This window comes from Heteronotia binoei, chromosome 8, assembly GCF_032191835.1.
Source record: "Heteronotia binoei isolate CCM8104 ecotype False Entrance Well chromosome 8, APGP_CSIRO_Hbin_v1, whole genome shotgun sequence".
NCBI classification, from domain to species: Eukaryota; Metazoa; Chordata; class Lepidosauria; order Squamata; family Gekkonidae; genus Heteronotia; species Heteronotia binoei.
The window spans coordinates 124,804,554-124,824,371 of record NC_083230.1 but is presented as its reverse complement, the minus strand read 5'-3'; the positions used below and the strand labels follow the sequence as shown (position 1 = coordinate 124,824,371).

General features: G+C 47.0%; 1 protein-coding gene across 1 annotated transcript in view; it reads right to left on the bottom strand.

Moving 5' to 3' along the window:
* The window catches only part of LOC132575768 (collagen alpha-1(XII) chain-like), a 34,898-nt gene extending 16,620 nt beyond the window's left edge, over positions 1-18,278 (bottom strand). The window contains exons 1-2 of the mRNA XM_060244458.1: positions 18,190-18,278; positions 4,711-4,891 (exon numbers count right to left, since the gene is read on the bottom strand). Of these exons, the coding sequence (XP_060100441.1) occupies positions 4,711-4,891; positions 18,190-18,265 (257 nt within the window). The 5' untranslated portion in view covers positions 18,266-18,278. The remainder of the gene's footprint in view (positions 1-4,710; positions 4,892-18,189) is intronic.
* Between the last annotated feature and the right edge of the window lie 1,540 nt (positions 18,279-19,818).

The following is a 19,818-nucleotide window of genomic DNA, read 5'->3' as shown; positions in this document are numbered from 1 at the left end:
TGGGAGGCAGACATCCTGAAACTAATATCAAATGCCTTCATGAATAAAACTGTCTCACAACTCGTACTGTCGAATATCAGTCATTGCAGCGTTAAAATCAGAATTCTGTGTCGGAGATCAAACCATGAAATGAAACACGAATGGATATTCAGTACAGATACTAAATATTTAGAGGTTATCTACTTAATATTGATCATTGAGAAGAATTGGGCTGAGGCTTTTGATAGCCAGTTCGCTCTGCTCACGACCTGAGTTCGATCTCCGGTGGACTCAGCCCTTCATCCTTCCGAGGCTGGTAAAATGAGTACCCAGCTTGCTGGGGGGGAAACCATAGATGACTGGGGAAGGCAATGGCAAACCACCCCGTAAAAAGTCTGCCATGAAAACATTGTGAAAGCAACGTCGCCCCAGAGTCGGAAACGACTGGTGCTTGCACAGGGGACCTTTCCTTTTTTCGCTCTGGGTTTATCCTCTCTGAGGCAAAGCAGTGGAAATGAGCCATAGAATCATAGAGTTGGAAGGGACCTCCAGGGTCATCCAGTCCAACCCCCTGCACAATGCAGGAAACTCACAAACACCTCCCCCTAAATTCACAGGATCTTCATTGCTGTCAGATGGTCATTTGATGAAAAACCTCCAAGGAAGGAGAGCCCACCACCTCCCAAGGAGGAAGCCTGTTCCACTGAGGAACCCCTCTAAACTCACAAACCCCTCCCCCTAAATTCACAGGATCTTCATTGCTGTCAGATGGCCATCTAGCCTCTGTTGAAAAACCTCCAAGGAAGGAGAGCCCACCACCTCCCGAGGAGGAAGCCTGTTCCACTGAGGAACTGCTCTAACGGTCAGGAAACTTTTCCTAATGTTGAGCCTGAAACTCTTTTGATTTAATTTCCACCCATTGGTTCTGGTCCCACCTTCAGGGGCCACAGAAAATAATTCCACCCCATCCTCTAGATGACAGCCCTTCAAGGACTTGAAGATGGTGATCATGCCACCTCTCAGCCAGGCTAAGTCCTCCACATTGTAGCTTGGCTCTGGTTTATTCGCCCTTAGACACTGGAACTCTGTTCTCAAGTTACAGTGAACACAAGTACAATCCATAAATTCAAGTCCAGTAGCACATCACAGAGCAACAAGATTTCCGGGAGCTTTTGAGAATCAAAACTCTTAAAAACGTGAAAGACACTGCAGACTTGGCCAACCTGAAAAATCATCAATGGTTGAACATAGCCTAACTCAAACAGGACACAATATGCCCTTTAACGCTGGAACAATACACCCAGTTACCAGGTTAGATTACACAGGGAAGCCATTGAAATCCAGAAACATAAACACAATTTCAACAGGAAGGAAGTTTAAAAATGAGTGAGCCACGGCTTCCAGTCCTGAAAAACACAAAACGCTCTGCATCTTGCAGCAGCACTACAGATAAGATTAGAATTTCAACAGCCAATCCATATACAAAAGAACCTCCTCAGGAAAGCGCCTCCACTAGCATGTCACAGCCTGGGAAGCTCCTACAAAATAATGACTCAGCCTTACCCCACCTTCCTGAGTAGATATAAATTACCTGCCTACCATCATCGTCTCACTTTGACAAAAAAGAACTCCAGTTTTCTGAGTTATACCTCTGAGGATGCAAGTCGCAGTTGCAGGCGAAATGTCAGGTTCTACAATGCCAAGACCATGGCCACACAGCTCAGAAAATCTACAACTACTAATGTACTCTGGCTGTGAAAGCCTTCTACAACATATAGTCAAAACTTCCTTTCGTCAGATATAAGTAGAAGTGGAGACCTTATCTAGGGTTGCCAGTTGGGATTGTTGTGTCGGCAGGGGGGGTTGGAAGGGTGTTCCAGGAGTGGGTGATGATGTCATGTGACATGCTGGCGTCACCTGGAATTGTCATCATAGTGTCAATGATGTTGGGGGTGATGCTCTGGTTTTTGGGGAAAACTCTATGGTAAAATCAACATAAAACCGTAGAGTTTTGCCCCCAAACCGGAATGACACCGTGAGACATCCCCGATGCACTGATGTCACTTCCGTGTGACATCCGCACGTTGGAGATGTCACATGGTGACATCATTGCCTGGGGGTGAAGTTTCCCCCTGCCAGCCAGCTGGCCAGCGGTGGGCTAAAGCCCCCAAACCAGGGGATCCCCTACCCAGAACTAGGGGATGGCACAGTGATTTTGGACTCGAATCTAGTTGTTCTACTACAAGGCAACGTGAGTACCCTCTGAAACTAAGTACAATCCATGCACAGTGGACACTTGATTTTTCTTTGCATACATGTTAAGTGATTCTCGTGTTGCTTTCCACGCATGTAGAGCTCCACATATGATCGAAAACCTCCATGTGCTTAGGTATCAGTCCCTGGTTTTATTTGAAAGCGAATGCACTTCATAAAATGAATTCTGTATAGGATTGGTTGCCAATCCCCAGGTGGGGGCAAGGGATCCCCCAGTTTGGAGACCCTCCCCCCTGCTTCAGGGTCATCAGAAAGCAGGGGGGAGGGGAGAGAAATGTCTGCTGGGAACTCTATTATTCCCTGTAGAGATTTATTCCCATAGAAAATCATGGAGAATTGATCTGCGGGTTTCTGGGGCTCTAGGGGGGCTGTTTTTGGGGGTAGAGGCACCAAATTTTCAGTATAGCATCTAGTGCCTCTCCTCAAAATACCCCCCAAGTTTCAAAAAGATTGGACCAGGGGGTCCAATTCTATGAGCCCCAAAAGAAGATGCCCCTATCCATTATTTCCTATGGGAGGAAGGTATTGAAAAGGTGTGCGGTCCCTTTAAATGTGATGGCCAGAATTCCCTTTGGAGTTCAATTATGCTTGTCACAGCCTTGATCTTGGCTCCACCCCTAATATCTCCTGGCTCCACCCCCAAAGTCTCCTGGCTCCACCCCCAAAGTCCCCAGATATTTCTTTAATTGAACTTGGCAACCCTAATTCTGTAACTTCTCTTTATTATAAAGGTCTTGGTCAGACTGCAACCTTTTTTCATTGTTGGTGCTCATGTCCTTTAGTACAAGCCCTTTGGGTTAAAATACTGGATAAAATCAAGGAAATATTATCTGTGACCACCCCTCTAACGCCAGAAGCTGTATTATTAAATCCCCAGAACATGAAATGTAATGAGGAATCCAAAAAAGAAATTACACTTACACTCTTGTCCATAGCAAAAACTTTAGTAGCGTTGAGGTGGAAAGATTCAAAAATACCTACTATTGACCAATGAATGAATAAACTGTGGGATTACTTTATTTTAAGTAAATTGGCTTTTAATACTTCTAACTGCTCTCCTGCCTTATATGACAGAAAAGTGACAAGACCATGGTACTCTATAGTTTGCTTTCTGTTACAAACTAATTACTTGTCCGCTAATGTAGTATACCAGAAATTGATTTATTTTTAAAATATTTTAAATATGTTGCATTTTTTACTCTGTTTTCATTCAACGTACATTGTATATCTGTACTACTTTGTACTGTCTGTTTATTGGTATTTTAAAATTAATTTAAAAACCCCAATACGTTTCTATTTAAAATTAGTCAAATTTTAAATTTTTAAATAATTTTTTTACAAATTTTAAATAAATTTTCAATCACAAATGTAAATAAAAAGAATCAAAAAGCAAGTGAACGCATGTTGACTATTCTTTACAAACAGATGTCTTGCTATGCAGGCAGGATGGACAGACTGTGTTATGTACTGCGCTCTATGCTTGGGGAAAAACTTTTGTGCGCCCGGCAGCAGTGGGGCACTAGAGATTCTTTGCACAATAGAGACCTGGACTCTAACGGGGACCAATGAGCGGGTTTGACGCGAAGCTTAACTGTCGTGATTTGGTATGGGGATCTGGGGGGTGGTTCTTTTGCATGAATATAAGCGAAGTCGCGGCCCCACCATTTTGCCTTGTTCTGGAGTTATGAACAGGAACATATGAAGCTGCCTTCTACTGAATCAGACCCTTGGTCCATCAAAGTCAGTATTGTCTACTCAGACTGGCAGTGGCTCTCCAGGGTCTCAAGCTGAGGTTTTTCACACCTATTTGCCTGGACCCTTTTTTAGTGGAGATGCCGGGGATTGAACCTGGGGCCTTCTGCTTACCAAGCAGAGGCTCTACCACTGAGCCACCGTCCCTCCCTAAAAGGGACCTAAAAGTTATCCATAAACCAGTATGTAACATCTTCATTATAACATGCCTCTACCAGGGTAGGGAAAACTGCATCCTAGTTACAGTGCGGCGACCCCCTTTCTGTATCAATCCTTTGTGGATTCTAAAACAAACTTAAGGACTGCAAAAAAAAAAGCAGAAAGTGATACGGTTGCCAGGTTCTACCTGGCTCTCGGCGGGGGACTCCTTTCGTGCGCTTTGTGCTCAAGTGGCACAATGACATCACCCAGAAGTGACATCATCGCACCGGGCATGACATGCCAGGGACACTCTATGGTTCAGGTTAAAAAAAAACCCTCTGTGGTACCACAGAGTTTTAACCCAAATGCTAGAGCACCTCTCCGTGTGATGTGCCCAGTGCAACGACATCACTTCCGGGTGACGTCCTTGCGCCAGGCACGTCACGCGAGGATGCAGCACTTTGGGGGTGGGGATCTTGGGTTGAGGGCCCCCAAAACTGGGGAAACCCCACCCACAGTGGGAGCCCAACAGCTCTAGAAAGTGAAGATACTTTAGTGGTTCACCTTGGTTTATCTCCATACAGCACCACACCCAGGCGAACACCTGCCTTCCCCAGCACTGCATTTTTGAACGTCTGGACGACATGGTAGATGAAGTCCTTCACCAGCCGGAAGCCATTCTCCCCGATGCTCCAAGACTCCTCCACAAGGAACAAAATGTCTGCCATCTCAGCTGTACCGCAGGCTGAGAAGAGAAAAAGAAACATCTTGGAAGCACAGGTTCTAGACAGCAGAATTCCTTGCAGATTTGAAAAGTGCCTCAACAGCTGAGTTGGGTCACCCTCAGAAGCTGGGACCATTAGCTGGACCCCAGGGCCTGCTCTTTTACCTCAGAGAAGCAGGTGGTTGGTGGGGTGACCTAGACATCTCCTGGAATTACAGTTGATCTCCAGAAGAAAAAGAAGACGACATTGGATTTATATTCTGCCCTCCACTCAGAGTCTCAGAGCAGCTCACAATCTCCTTTATTTCCCTCTCCCACAACAAACACCCCGTGAGGTAGCTGGAGCTGAGAGAGCTCTCCAGAAGCTGCCCTTTCAAGGACAACCTGTTTTGAATACGAATATGAAAACATGAAAATACAGTCATGAATATGGAATTCCAGCTACAAAGTGTTTGAAGTATGTCTACAGAATGAATATAGACTGGAGCTTCCATAGCTAACACATAATCACGACTGTAATGGCTGCAGATGGAGCCTAAAAGTTGAATAAGGTCTCTTCACAGAAACCAGTCCTGAGCTTCTGGTTTTGGCTGCTGCGTCCTTTCCTTCATTATTCTCCAAATTTGTGATCCACTCCAGGCCAATTTTGGAATAGTACTTGGACTGTGCACTGATATTGTTTATGGACATTATTTGTTCAATCCTATTTGTCAGTGTCATGATCTGTGCTGTGCTGAGACAGAGGCCTAGTGGGCCTAGGGAGCCTGTGAGGCCTGTGTCTCAGTAGGAAGAGACCGCCTACAATCCCCAGAAAGCTTGGCGCTGGTTTCAGCCAATCAGTGTCCAAGTAGGCTCTGAGGAGAACAGTTTAAAAGCACTCTCTGGAGATAAATGCTATTAAGAACATAAAAACATAAGAGAAGCCATGTTGGATCAGCCAATGGCCCATCCAGTCTAACACTCTGTGTCACACAGTGGCCAAAAAAAAACCCAAATGCCATAAGGAGGTTCACAAGTGGGGCTAGAAGCCCTTCCACTTTGGCTTCCCCACCAAGCGCCAAGAATATAGAGCATCACTGCCCCAGACAGTTCCAATAATATAATGTGGCTAATAGCCACTGATGGACCTCTGCTCTGTATTTTTATCCAATCCCGTCTTGAAGCTGGCTATGCTTGTAGCCGCCACCTCCTCCTGTGGCAGTGAATTCCAAATGTTAATCACCCTTTGGGTGAAGAAGGACTTCCTTTTATCCGTTTTAACCTGACTGCTCAGAAATTTCATCGAATGCCCACAAGTTCTTGTATTGTGAGACAGGGAGAAAAGTACCTCTTTCTCTGCCTTCTCCATCCCATGCATAATCTTGTAAACCTCTATCCTGTCACCCCGTAGTAGACGTTTCTCCAAGCTAAAGAGCCCCAAGCGGTTTAACCTTTCTTCATAGGGAAAGTGTTCCAACCCTTTAATCATTCTAGTTGCCCTTTTCTGGACTTTATCCAATGCTATAATATCCTTTTTGAGGTGCAGTGACCAGAATTGTACACAGTATTCCAAATGTTCTTTCCTCCTGAGAGGTCAAGCAGGTAGAATAGCTGCTGATGGAGGAAGACCCTCACTCTGAGGGAGAGACTGAGCAGGCCGAGGCCTAGGGCCTAACAGACAAGGGACGCTTAAGTCTAGTCACGTTAGGAACTTTATGTTTATTTTCCTTCACCCACATTACTATAGTTTTAAAGCGCCTTATCTGTTCGCTTCCCCTTTATTGATTTTCCTGCTTAAAATAAACGTTTTTTGTTGTTCTTTGTTACTCACGCCTATTTTCTTGGCCAAAGGAAGGAATCTGAAGGGCTTGGGAGGGGACTCTGGGCCTTCCCAAGGGAAGGAGAAGAAGAATTGCAGATTTATACCCCGCCCTTCTCTCTGAATCAGAGACTCAGAGCGGCTTACAATCTCCTTTATCTTCCTCCCCCACAACAGACACCCTGTGAGGTTGGCGGGTCTGAGGGAGCTCTCACAGCAGCTGCCCTTTCAAGGACAACTCCTGAGAGAGCTATGGCTAACCCAAGGCCATTCAAGCAGCTGCAAGTGGAGGAGTGGGGAATCAAACCCGGTTCTCCCAGATAAGAGTCTGCACACTTAACCACTACACCAAACTGGCTATCATTGGGACCTCATTGGCAGAGCCAGTTTGGTGTAGTGGTTAAGTGTGTGGACTCTTATCTGGGAGAACCAGGTTTGATTCCCCACTCCTCCACTTGCACCTGCTGGAATGGCCTTGGGTCAGCCAGAGCTCTCTTATCTGGGAGAACCGGGTTTGATTCCCCACTCCTCCGCTTGCAGCTGCTGGAATGGCCTTGGGTTAGCCATAGCTCTGGCAGAGGTTGTCCTTGAAAGGGCAGCTGCTGTGAGAGCCCTCTTAGCCCCACCCACCTCACAGGGTGTCTGTTGTGGGGGGGAGAAGATATGGGAGATCGTAAGCTGCTCTGAGTCTCTGATTCAGAGAGAAGGGCGGGGTATAAATCTGCAATTCTTATTCTAATTCCAGAGTGGTGGCAGCGTCAGGTGCCACCCCCACCTGGGTCATGACAGTCAGCCACATTTATTTTCTTAATTATAATATAGCAGGGGTGGTCAACGGTAGCTCTCCAGATGTTTTTTGCCTACAACTCCCAACAGCCCCTGCCAGCATGGCCAAAGGCTGGGGCTGATGGGAGTTGTAGGCAAAAACATCTGAAGAGCTACCGTTGGCCACCCCTGTTATAATATATCAGAGGTTGGATACAGAAATTGTTGTCATGACTGTTCCTTATTGACATAGTATTATTGCGCTACACAGTTTTCTGTTGTTTACTAATAATTTCGAACTGTGCTTCTCACTTGGTTTTGCTTCATTTCTAGCCCACCTTTCTCTCCAATGGGGACCGAAAGCAGCTTACCTAATCCTCCTCTCCTCCGTTTTATCTGCAACGACAACCCTGTTGGGTAGGCTAGGCAGAGAATATGGGATTAGCGCAAGGTCACCCAGCAAATTTTCATAGAAGAAGTGAGCCTTTGAACCTGGGTTTCCCAGAACCTCTGAACCACTACACCAAGGGTGGCCAGACTTGCTTAATGTAAGAGCCACACAGAATACACGTCAGAAGTTTGATAGCTGCAAGACATAGATGTCAGATGTTTGAGAGCCACAAGGCCGGTCGGTAGGAAGGGATACAGATTTGGGGGGGAGGGAGAGGTGGAAAGAAAGCAACTTTAACTTGAAACGCATTCTCCAAGCTGCCAGCTGGCTTGGCTTGGAGAAGCGATTTGAAGAGATAAATGCCTTCTCCAAGCTGGCTGATGGGGCAGTGAGGGCTTCGAGAGTCACAAAATACGTGTGAAAGAGCTACATTTTAAGTCACCATATTTGGGCACCACATTTAAGAAGGATGTAGACAAACTGGAACGGGTCCAGAGGAGGGCGACGAACATGGTGTGGGGTCTGGAGACTGAGTCCTATGAAGAAAGGTTGAAGGAGCTGGGCATGTTTAGCCTGAAGAGGAGGCGGCTGAGAAGTGATAGGATCACCATCTTCAAATACTTGAAGGGCTGTCATATAGAGGATGGTGTGGAATTCTTTTCTGTGGCCCCAGAAAGTAGGAGCAGAACCAGTGGGTTGAAATTAAATTAAAAGAGTTTCCGGCTCAACATTAGGAAGAACTTCCTGACAGTTAGAGCGGTTCCTCAGTGGAACAGGCTTCCTCGGGAGGTGGTTGGCTCTCCTTCCTTGGAGGTTTATAAACAGAGGCTAGATGGCCATCTGACAGCAATGAAGATCCTGTGAATTTAGGGGAGGTCTTTGTCGGTTCCCTGCATTTTCAGGAGGTTGGACTAGATGACTCTGGAGGTCCCTTCCAACTCTATGATTCTAGGATTCTGTGATTCTACATGTGGCTCCCAAGCTGCAGTTTGGCCACCCCTGCACTACACTGTGACTGATGGCGTATTCCATCTGGCTATTAAGAAATAAAGCAATTTATGGCCACCACGTATGAAAGTGCAGGTGGTCTGAAGAAGGACCGCATGCCCTCCTGATCGTATGCACCCCCCACCCCCCAAATTCAAAAATTAAAATCCTGTCATGTGTTTAAACCCATTTAGGCTGGTCGCTTCTGCAACAAAATGCCCGCTCGAGACAGCTATATTAATCATGAGGGGGGGGGATATGATTTGGTTTGAGCATTTCCATGCGCCTCTTAGATTACCCCTTTCCATAAATCAAAAGGTTGCCGCGGACATCTGCTGAGTCTGATTTATTGCACCATTCCCCGACTCTGCATTAAACAGCATTATAGTCGAGCGTATGGGCCTAATTGACAGCTTGGAATTTAATATGGGTAATTCTCAAAGCTGGTGCCAAAGCGTCCCTTTAACCCTTTGAAGGATGCCACAAAATTTAAAGGCGCAGTCTGGCATATTCAAGGCTGGGGTTAGGGCTGCTGAGTCCCCTTGGCCACCAGCAGGGGGTGGAAAGAGCTTTTTTTGGAGCAGGACCTCCTTTGCATATTAGGCCACACACCCCTGATGCAGCCAATCCTCCTGGAGCTCTCAGTAGGCCCTGTACGAAGAGCCCTGTAAGGAATTCTAGCAGGACCTCCTTTGCCTATTAGGCCACACCCCCTGATGCAGCCAATCCTCCTGGAGCTCTCAGCAGGGCCCTGGACGAAGAGCCCTGTAAGGAATTCTAGCAGGACCTCCTTTGCCTATTAGGCCACACCCCCTGATGCAGCCAATCCTCCTGGAGCTCTCAGTAGGCCCTGTACGAAGAGCCCTGTAGGAATTCTAGCAGGACCTCCTTTGCCTATTAGGCCACACCCCCTGATGCAGCCAATCCTCCTGGAGCTTCCAGCAGGCCCTGGACGAAGAGCCCTGTAAGGAATTCTAGCAGGACCTCCTTTGCCTATTAGGCCACACCCCCCTGATGCAGGCCAATCCTCCTGGAGCTCTCAGTAGGCCCTGTACAAAGAGCCCTGTAAGGAATTCTAGCAGGACCTCCTTTGCCTATTAGGCCACAAACCCCTGATGTAGCCAATATTCCTGGAGCTCTCAGTAGGCCCTGTATGAAGAGCCCTGTAAGGAATTCTAGCAGGACCTCCTTTGCATATTAGGCCACACACCCCTGATGCAGCCAATCCTCCTGGAGCTTCCAGCAGGCCCTGTACAAAGAGCCCTGTAAGGAATTCTAGCAGGACCTCCTTTGCCTATTAGGCCACACACCCCTGATGCAGCCAATCCTCCTGGGAGCTCTCAGTAGGCCCTGTACGAAGAGCCCTGTAAGGAATTCTAGCAGGACCTCCTTTGCATATTAGGCCACACCTCCCTGATACAGCCAATCCTCCTGGAGCTCTCAGTAGGCCTGTACGAAGAGCCCTGTAAGGAATTCTAGCAGGACCCTCCTTTGCATATTAGGCCCACACACCCCTGATGCAGCCAATCCTCCTGGAGCTCTCAGTAGGCCCTGTAAGAAGAGCCCTGTAAGGAATTCTAGCAGGACCTTCTTTGCATATTAGGCCACACCTCCCTGATGCAGCCAATCCTCCTGGAGCTCTCAGTAGGCCCTGTAGGAAGAGCCCTGTAAGGAATTCTAGCAGGACCCTCCTTTGCATATTAGGCCACACCTCCCTGATGCAGCCAATCCTCCTGGTGCTCTCAGTAGGCCCTGTACGAAGAGCCCTGTAAGGAATTCTAGCAGGACCTCCTTTGCATATTAGCCACACACCCCTGATGTAGCCAATCCTCCTGGAGCTCTCAGCAGGCCCTGTACGAATTGCCCTGTAAGGAATTCTAGCAGGACCTCCTTTGCCTATTAGGCCACACCCCCCTGATGCAGCCAATTCTCCTGGAGCTCTCAGCAGGCCCTGTACGAAGAGCCCTGTAAGGAATTCTAGCAGGACCTCCTTTGCCTATTAGGCCACACACCCCTGATGTAACCCATCCTCCTAGAGCTTACAGCAGGCCCCTGTAAGAAAAGCCCTGTAAGTCAATCAATCAATCAAATTTTTATTTATATCCCGCCCCTCCCTGCCGAAGGCAGGCTCAGGGTGGCTAAACGACACAGTCAATACAATAGTTTTTAAGTATTTAAACATAACTAATTAACACATTAATTAAAATTCGACTAAAACTCTAAGAACAGTAAAATCATTCAAATTAACATTGGTGCTATTATATAGATTCCATTAGCAGTTTCCCTTTAGTCGGTGAAGGCCAATCGAAAAAGGGTGGTCTTGCAGCCCTGCGGAACTGTTCAAATTCCCGCAGGGCCCGCAGATCCTCCTGAAGCTGGTTCCATAGGCGTGGAGCCATAACCGAGAAAGCCCGATGATGGGTATTCTGTAAGCTCTTGGAAGATTGGCTACATCAGGGGTGCATGGCCTAGGGTTGCCAGTACCCAGGTGGAGCAGGAATAACGCCCGAAGGCATCCATGCGAAACCAACCTCAGTTATGGAAAACTTTATATAAACAACTTACTGCATAACCAACAATTCTTATAATAAATACAGTTACAAAATACCCCGAAAACAAAGCCCTCTCATTCAACATACAGTACATTTCTAACAGTGGGAGTCCGGGGAAAACCTTGTGAAGCCGTGAAGTGAAAATCCAAGGTTGCGGCGATCCTTTCAGCCAGGAAGGTATAACGACAAGCAACTCAGCGTTTATTTCGCAAAAGCGGCACAGCGCAATTCCGTAGTCCTTTCAGCCAGGAAGGTATAGACGACAAGCAGACTCAGCGTTATTTCGCAAAAGCGGCACAGTGCAATTCCATAGTCCTTTCAGCCAGGAAGGTATAGACGACAAGTGACGCGGCGTTATTTCGCAAAAGCGGCACAGCGCAATTCCGTAGTCCTTTCAGCCAGGAAGGTATAGACGACAAGCGACGCGGCGTTATTTCGCAAAAGCGGCACAGCGCAATTCCGTAGTCCTTTCAGCCAGGAAGGTATAGACGACAAGCGACGCCGGCGTTATTTCGCAAAAGCGGCACAGTGCAATTCCGTAGTCTTTTCAGCCAGGAAGGTATAGACGACAAGCGACGCGGCGTTATTTCACAAAAGCGGCACAGTGCAATTCCGTAGTCCTTTCAGCCAGGAAGGTATAGACGACAAGGCGACGCGGCGTTATTTCGCCAAAGCGGCACAGGGCAATTCCGTAGTCCTTTCAGCCAGGAAGGTGTATACACGAAAAGTGGTAGCCCGCTATTTCATATAGGCAGCACAGCGCAATGAGGCAACAGAGAAGTGCACTTAGCCCGTTTCACCTGGGGCTTTGACAAGCTTCACTAGATCCTGGATAATTCATACAAAGCAATAGCTGAACTTTTTTTGGCAGATTAAACGGCCGAAATAACGCCATGTCGCTTGTCGTCTATATCCTTCCTGGCTTGATAGGACTACGGAATTGTGCTGTGCCGCTTTTGCGAAATAGCACTGTGTCACTTGTCGTCTATACCTTCCTGGCTGAAAGGTCTAGAATTGCGCTGTGCCGCTTTGGCGAAATAATGCTGCGTCGCTTGTCGTCTATACCTGTCGTCTATGGAGTCCCCCCCCGCCCAAGCCCCAGATACCCACAGTTCTATTCTCCATTATTCCCTATGGGCATCAGTCTCATAGCAAATAATGGAGTGTGCAGCAGACATTTCCCTCCCCTCCCCCCGCTTTCTGACAATCCCTGAAGTGGGGGGAGGGCCTCCAAACCGGGGACCCCCTGCCCCCACTTGGGATTGGCAACCCTACGTGGATGCCTTAGTGCTTCTTAGCTGCACCACCCGGGAGGCTGGCAACCCTACCTCACCTGAGACCCTGGAATGCTGCTATCAGTTCGAGCAAACAGTGTTGACCAGGGTATTTTTTGTAGCAGGAATCCCTTTGCATATTAGGCACACACTCCTGATGTAGTCAGTTCTCCTGGAGCTTACAGTAGGCCCTGTACGAAGAGCTCTGTAAGCTCCAGGAGGATTGGCTACATCAGGGGTGTGTGACCCAGTGGTCATTTTGTAGAAAAATAGGTGGTCGAGCTCATCCAGGGATTGTTATGCAGCTGCACATACTATTCAATGGACAAGGAGGTAGAACTCTCAGGAGGAGGAGGAGGAACTCTCAGAAAGGTTCAGGAGCTGCACTCCTGTGAGCTCCAACCGAATCTGAGGCCTGGTGTGGCCTAATATGCAAAGGAGTTCCTGCTAGAATTCCACCCCTGCTCGCAAGGTATTCTCCGCTTAGTTAATTTTCTATACAAGGCAAAGCTTTGCATTTGTGAAAAGTTTCTTGGTAATATTTTGCCAACAGTCAAGCGACTTTCTTGACCTCTCGCTACAAAAGTGATTTAAGAAAAAAAAAACCCCATCAATTTACATGTATGGTTCTATGAGAGATCAGATAGACTGGCTTTTAAAATTATTTATTGCAGGAACTCCTTTGCATATTAGCCACACACCCCTGGTGTAGCCAATCCTCCCAAGAGCTTACAGTAGGCCCTGTAAGAACAGCCCTGTAAGCTCTTGGAAGATTGGCTACATTGAGGTGGTGTGGCCTAATATGCAAAGGAGTTCCTGCTGTTAACTCTACCCCAGGGGAAGAAAAGTTTTTCTCAGATCTACTGCGGGCGGGTCCTATTAGGTAGTTCTGACCTCCCCTATCAGTATAGACCTGGCTTCTTGGCAAACACATTATATCTAAAAGCACGTCTGTTATTGTGGGGAAACGGCGCCAGGAAACAATCTGGGTTGAATCTGTTGACTGCTGCTAAAAGGGCTATAGCCGCGCGTGGGATTCTTTTAACTGGATTGGGTAAATCTAATCAGATTTGGAAAATTGCCCTGGTAATGAAAACTGATATACTACCGGGAGCTCAGAGAAATCATTTTCACTGTACAGAGACATATTATTTGTATAATTTCCAATCACTCCGGAATTATAAAATAATATATTCTGGGTTTTTTATAAATGAAAAATAAATAATCCTGGATAATAATAATCCTTCTGCTTGCACAGGGAAGAAGTGAAAGAAATGGGGATTTTTCAGGTATGAACATCAAAGGCGTGCTTGAATGCAGGGCTGGAATTCTAGCAGGAGCTCCTTTGCATATTAGGTCACACCCTCCTGTTGTAGCCAATCCTCCAAGAGCTTACAAGGCTCTTTTTTGTAAGCTCTTGGAGGATTGGCTACATCAGGGAGGTGTGGCCTAATACGCAAAGGAGCTCCTGCTAGAATCCCACCCCGCTTGAATGTGGCCAGTACAATAAGAACATAGCATGGAAAGAAGTGGTGATGCTTTTCTAGCATCAATTTCTGCAATTCTTTTCAGTTGCAGCTTCAAAATGTAGGTGGGTGAGGTGCTGGATGGACTGAAGTTAAGCATTGATATGCATTCTACTTTATTCAGTCTCATCTTCGTGGTCCAGGCTTTACCGTAGAATTACAGCCTGACGAAGGGTCGAAACGAAGATTTACCTGGGACATCTGTTGCTGTGGTTGTTGCTGCCTGTTTAAATTTAAAATTGTGGTTCAGCATTGCAGATGCATGCACTGCATCCTTTAAGAATAATTAATAACAGCAAGGGTTTTTTGTAATTGCTTGTGGATTTTTTTTGTGTACATTCCATTATGACAGTGCTGTTTTCAGAATTTACATAACACATAGCCCGGCACATGTGGGAAGCACTGCATGTTTGTATCAGCGACACCGTAAATCACAAAAGGGAAGAGAGATGAAGAAGAAGAAGATGATATTGGATTTATATCCACCCTCCACTCCGAAGAGTCTCAGAGCGGCTCACAATCTCCTTTACCTTCCCCACTCCACCCACCCCCAACAGACACCCTGTGAGGTAGATGAAGATATTGGATTTATATCCTGCCCTCCACTCCGAAGAGTCTCAGAGCGGCTCACAATCTCCTTTACCTTCCTCCCCACAACAGACACCCTGTGAGGTAGATGAAGATATTGGATTTATATCCCGCCCTCCACTCCGAAGAGTCTCAGAGCGGCTCACAATCTCCTTTACCTTCCTCCCTACAACAGACACCCTGTGAGGTAGATGAAGATATTGGATTTATATCCCGCCCTCCACTCCGAAGAGTCTCAGAGCAGCTCACAATCTCCTTTACCTTCCTCCCCCACAACAGACACCCTGTGAGGTAGATGAAGATATTGGATTTATATCCCGCCCTCCACTCCGAAGAGTCTCAGAGCGGCTCACAATCTCCTTTATCTTCTTCCCCCACAACAGACACCCTGTGAGGTAGATGAAGATACTGGATTTATATCCCGCCCTCCACTCCGAAGAGTCTCAGAGCAGCTCACAATCTCCTTTACCTTCCTCCCCCACAACAGACACTCCCTGTGAGGTAGATGAAGATATTGGATTATATCCTGACCCTCCACTGCGAAGAGTCTCAGAGCGGCTCACAATCTCCTTTACCTTCCTCCCCCACAACAGACACCCTGTGAGGTAGATGAAGATATTGGATTTATATCCCGCCCTCTATACTCCGAAGAGTTTCAGAGCGGCTCACAATCTCCTTTACCTTTCCCCCAACACAACAGACACCCTGTGAGGTAGATGAAGATATTGGATTTATATCCCGCCCTCCACTCTGAAGAGTCTCAGAGCGGCTCACAATCTACCTTCTTCCCCACAACAACAAGCATTTGCAACAACAAGCGTTTGCAATAAAAAAGGCCAACGCCATGCTGGGAATTATTAGGGAGGGAATTATTAGGAAGGGAATTGAAAACAAATCAGCCAGTATCATAATGCCCTTGTATAAATCGATGGTGCGGTCTCGTTTGGAGTACTGTGTGCAGTTCTGGTCGCCGCACCTCAAAAAGGATATTATAGCATTGGAAAAAGTCCAGAAAAGGGCAACTAGAATGATTAAAGGGCTGGAACACTTTCCCTATGAAGAAAGGTTGAAACGCTTGGGACTCTTTAGCTTGGAGAAACGTCGACTGCGGGGTGACAGGATAGAGGTTTACAAGATAATGCATGGGATGGAGAAAGTAGAGAAAGAAGTACTTTTCTCCCTTTCTCACAATACAAGAACTCATGGACATTTGATGAAATTGCTGAGCAGACAGGTTAAAACGGATAAAAGGAAGTACTTCTTCACCCGAAGGGTGATTAACATGCGGAATTCACTGCCACAGGAGGTGGTGGCGGCCACAAGCATAGCCACCTTCAAGAGGGGTTTAGATAAAAATATGGAGCAGAGGTCCATCAGTTGCTATTAGCCACAGTGTGTGTGTGTGTGTGTGTGTGTATAAAAATTTTTGCCACTGTGTGACACAGAGTGTTGGACTGGATGGGCCATTGGCCTGATCTAACATGGCTTCTCTTATGTTCTTACAAACACCCTGTGAGTTGGGTGGGGCTGGAGAGGGCTCTCACAGCTGCTGCCCTTTCAAGGACAACCTCTGCCAGAGCTCTGGCTGACCCAAGGCCATGCTAGCAGGTACAAGTGGAGGAGTGGGGAATCAAACCCGGTTCTCCCAGATAAGAGTTTGCACACTTAACCACTACACCAAACTGGCTCTCCGCGTTTAAAAGAACACGATCTGGTGTCGTGACTGAGTTATGCCAAAAGACGGTGCCAGAGATGATATCTCAAATATAGAACACTGTTTTGGGCGGGAAGAAGAAGAAGATGACGACGACGATGACAATATTGGATTTATATCCCGCCCTATACACTGAATCTCAGATTCCCAGAGCAATCCCAATCTCCTTTACCTTCCCACGCACACGCACACACCTTGTGAGGAAGGTGGGCCTGAGAGAGCTCTTATAGCAGCTGCCCTTTCAAGGACAACTCATACAAGAGCAGACCTTGACAACACAGAGTTGGTTCCCAACAACCCTGACAATACAGAGTTGGTTTCCAACAGTTATGATAAGGATTTCATGTGTGAGCACAAATGCTTTAGGATCATCTCAGATCTCGATGCCTCTTTAAAAGTCAACTTGCTTTCTCCTATGTGGCCACAGTGACATGAGGAAGATTTCCATCTGTCTGCTTTATAGGTTTTGGTTATTTTCCAAGCTTGGTGTAGTGGTTAAGTGTGTGGACTCTTATCTGGGAGAACTGAGTTTGATTCCCCACTCCTCCACTTGCAGCAGTTGGAATGGCCTTGGGTCAGCCATAGCTCTCACAGGAGTTATCCTTGAAAGGGCAGCTTCTGGGAGAGCTCTCTCAGCTCCACCTACCTCACAGGGTGTCTGTTGGGGGGAGGGGAACATAAAAGGATATTGTGACCACTCTGAGTATAGGGCAGGATACAAATCCAATATCTTCTTCAATTTTTTGGAGGGGAAAAATATTACCAAGTTTGTCAAATCTTAGAGTTCAGCAAAATTCTCACAGGGGGGTTGAACAATGGAGCCCAGGAGCAAGTATTTGGTGGGGGGTAGTGGTTGGGGGTGTAAGGAAGAGCACAATAAAATTTAGAGGTTCTGGAGCTCCATTCCTGTGCGCTCCGAAAACTCTAAGTGTGGTGTAGTGGTTAAGTGCGCGGACTCTTATCTGGTGGAACCGGGTTTGATTCCCTACTCCTCCACTTGCAGCTGCTGGAATGGCCTTGGGTCAGCCAGAGCTCTCTTATCTGGTAGAACCGGGTTTGATTCTCTACTCCTCCACTTGCAGCTGCTGGAATGGCCTTGGGTCAGCCAGAGCTCTCTTATCTGGGAGAACCGGGTTTGATTCCCTACTCCTCCGCTTACAGCTGCTGGAATGGCCTTGGGTCAGCCAGAGCTCTCTTATCTGGGAGAACCGGGTTTGATTCCCCACTCCTCCGCTTACAGCTGCTGGAATGGCCTTGGGTCAGCCATAGCTCTCTTATCTGGGAGAACCGGGTTTGATTCCCCACTCCTCCGCTTACAGCTGCTGGAATGGCCTTGGGTCAGCCATAGCTCTCTTATCTGGGAGAACCGGGTTTGATTCCCCACTCCTCCACTCACAGCTGCTGGAATGGCCTTGGGTCAGCCATAGCTCTCTTATCTGGGAGAACCGGGTTTGATTCCCCACTCCTCCACTCACAGCTGCTGGAATGGCCTTGGGTCAGCCATAGCTCTCGCAGGAGTTGTCCTTGAAAGGGCAGCTGCTGTGAGAGCCCTCTCAGCCCCACCCACCTCACAGGGTATTTGTTGTGGGGGAGGAAGATAAAGGAGATTGTAAGCCGCTCTGAGTCTCTGATTCAGAGAGAAGGGCGGGGTACAAATCTGCAGTCTTCTTCTTAAAAATGAGGCTGATTCTATTCATTGCTATTATGCACCGTGAAGCGCTTACCTTCCTGTGGGGCCCCAGCTTCACACTGGGCCAGGATAGCTACGAGAGCCAGGATCTTGGCATACGATGTTTTCATTTTGTTATGGCAGAAGCCCCTCCGAAGGTTCAGGCATAATTGGATTGACGGCCAAAAGCCAAGCGCCTGCAAGAGAAAGGAAGACGTTGCACGCTTTGGGCATGAGAAAAGCCACCAGAGACAGACCGACCCGCGAAAGCGGCTCTCTCGACATGAGGTCAGTCCCGTCCAGCCATAAAAAGACAAAAAGGAAAGTGCGATTTAAAGGAACGTGAAGGCTCCTCCCAGGAGCTGATTCCATTGGGCCATTAAATGGGCTGCAAAGCTCACAGCAGACCATGATGCTCGAGGTGGGGTTGCCATCTTCCAGGTGGCACCTGGAGATCTCCTGGTATCACAGTTGATTGCCAGACAGCCAGAATCAGCTGCCCTGGGTACAATAATAATAATAATAATATTTAATTTATATCCCACCCTACCTCAGGCTCAGGGCGGCTTACATAGCATAATATAAAATGCAAACATTACAATAATACAATAATAAAAGTACTCTGGTTACATAACAAATTATATATTACAGTTCAATTATATGTATTATTACATTAAAACCATCTGTTTTAATGGATGGCTGTTGGGGTAGAGGCGCCAAATTTGCAGCATACAATCCAGCGCCTCTCCCCAAAGTACCCTCCAAGTTTCAAAACGATTGGACCAGGGAGTCCAATTCTATGAGCTCCCAAAGAAGGTGCCCCTCTCCTTCATTATTTCCAATAGAGGAAAAGCATTTAAAACGTGTGCGGTCCCTTTAAATGTGATGGCCAGACCTCCCTTTGGAGTTCAGTTCTATGTATTATTACATTAAAACCAATACATTCAATTTCAACGTAACTGAGTTCGATACATTTGGAGTTCACAGAAAACGGGCTTTATCGGGGCCTACATACTAAGGCAACATGGCGGAGCCGCGCCCCCGCTTCTATGCATGCAAAAAGACGACCCCCCCCCCCAATTCCCTCTACCAAATCACTGCAGTCAAGATTCAATGTGAGGCGTTGCCCATAGAATGAGTAGGACCAGGTCTGCGCTAACGAATGAACGTCTTTGAAATTGGAGGAGAAATGTGCAGTGATGTGCGTTGCAAGTCATGACTGAGGAAGCGTGGCCGAAACCGGTCTCCTATTATTCCTTCTCCGAGGATTTATTTCCATGAAAAACAGTATTCGAAGTACTGGAGTCTGGACTGTATCAGAGAATTTTGTACACTGGGACTTTTTGCATTCTTTATGTAATTTTGTTGCATTGTGTCTTTAAATAATATTTCTATAAGAATCTTCTGTGTGCTACATGGATACATTGTAATTTTTTGCCAAATATTTACCGGGTATCCTCTGTGTTTACCAATCCCAAGGTAGGGGCAGGAGATCCCCTGTTTTGAGGCCCTCTTCCTGCCTCTCCCCAAAGTACCCTCCAAGATTCAAAAGGATTGGACCAGAGAGTCCAATTCTATGAGCCCCCAAAGAAGGTGCCTCTATCCTTCCTTATTTCCAATAGAGGAAAGGCATTGAAAAGGTGTGCAGTCCCTTTAAATGTGATGGCCAGAACTCCCTTTGGAA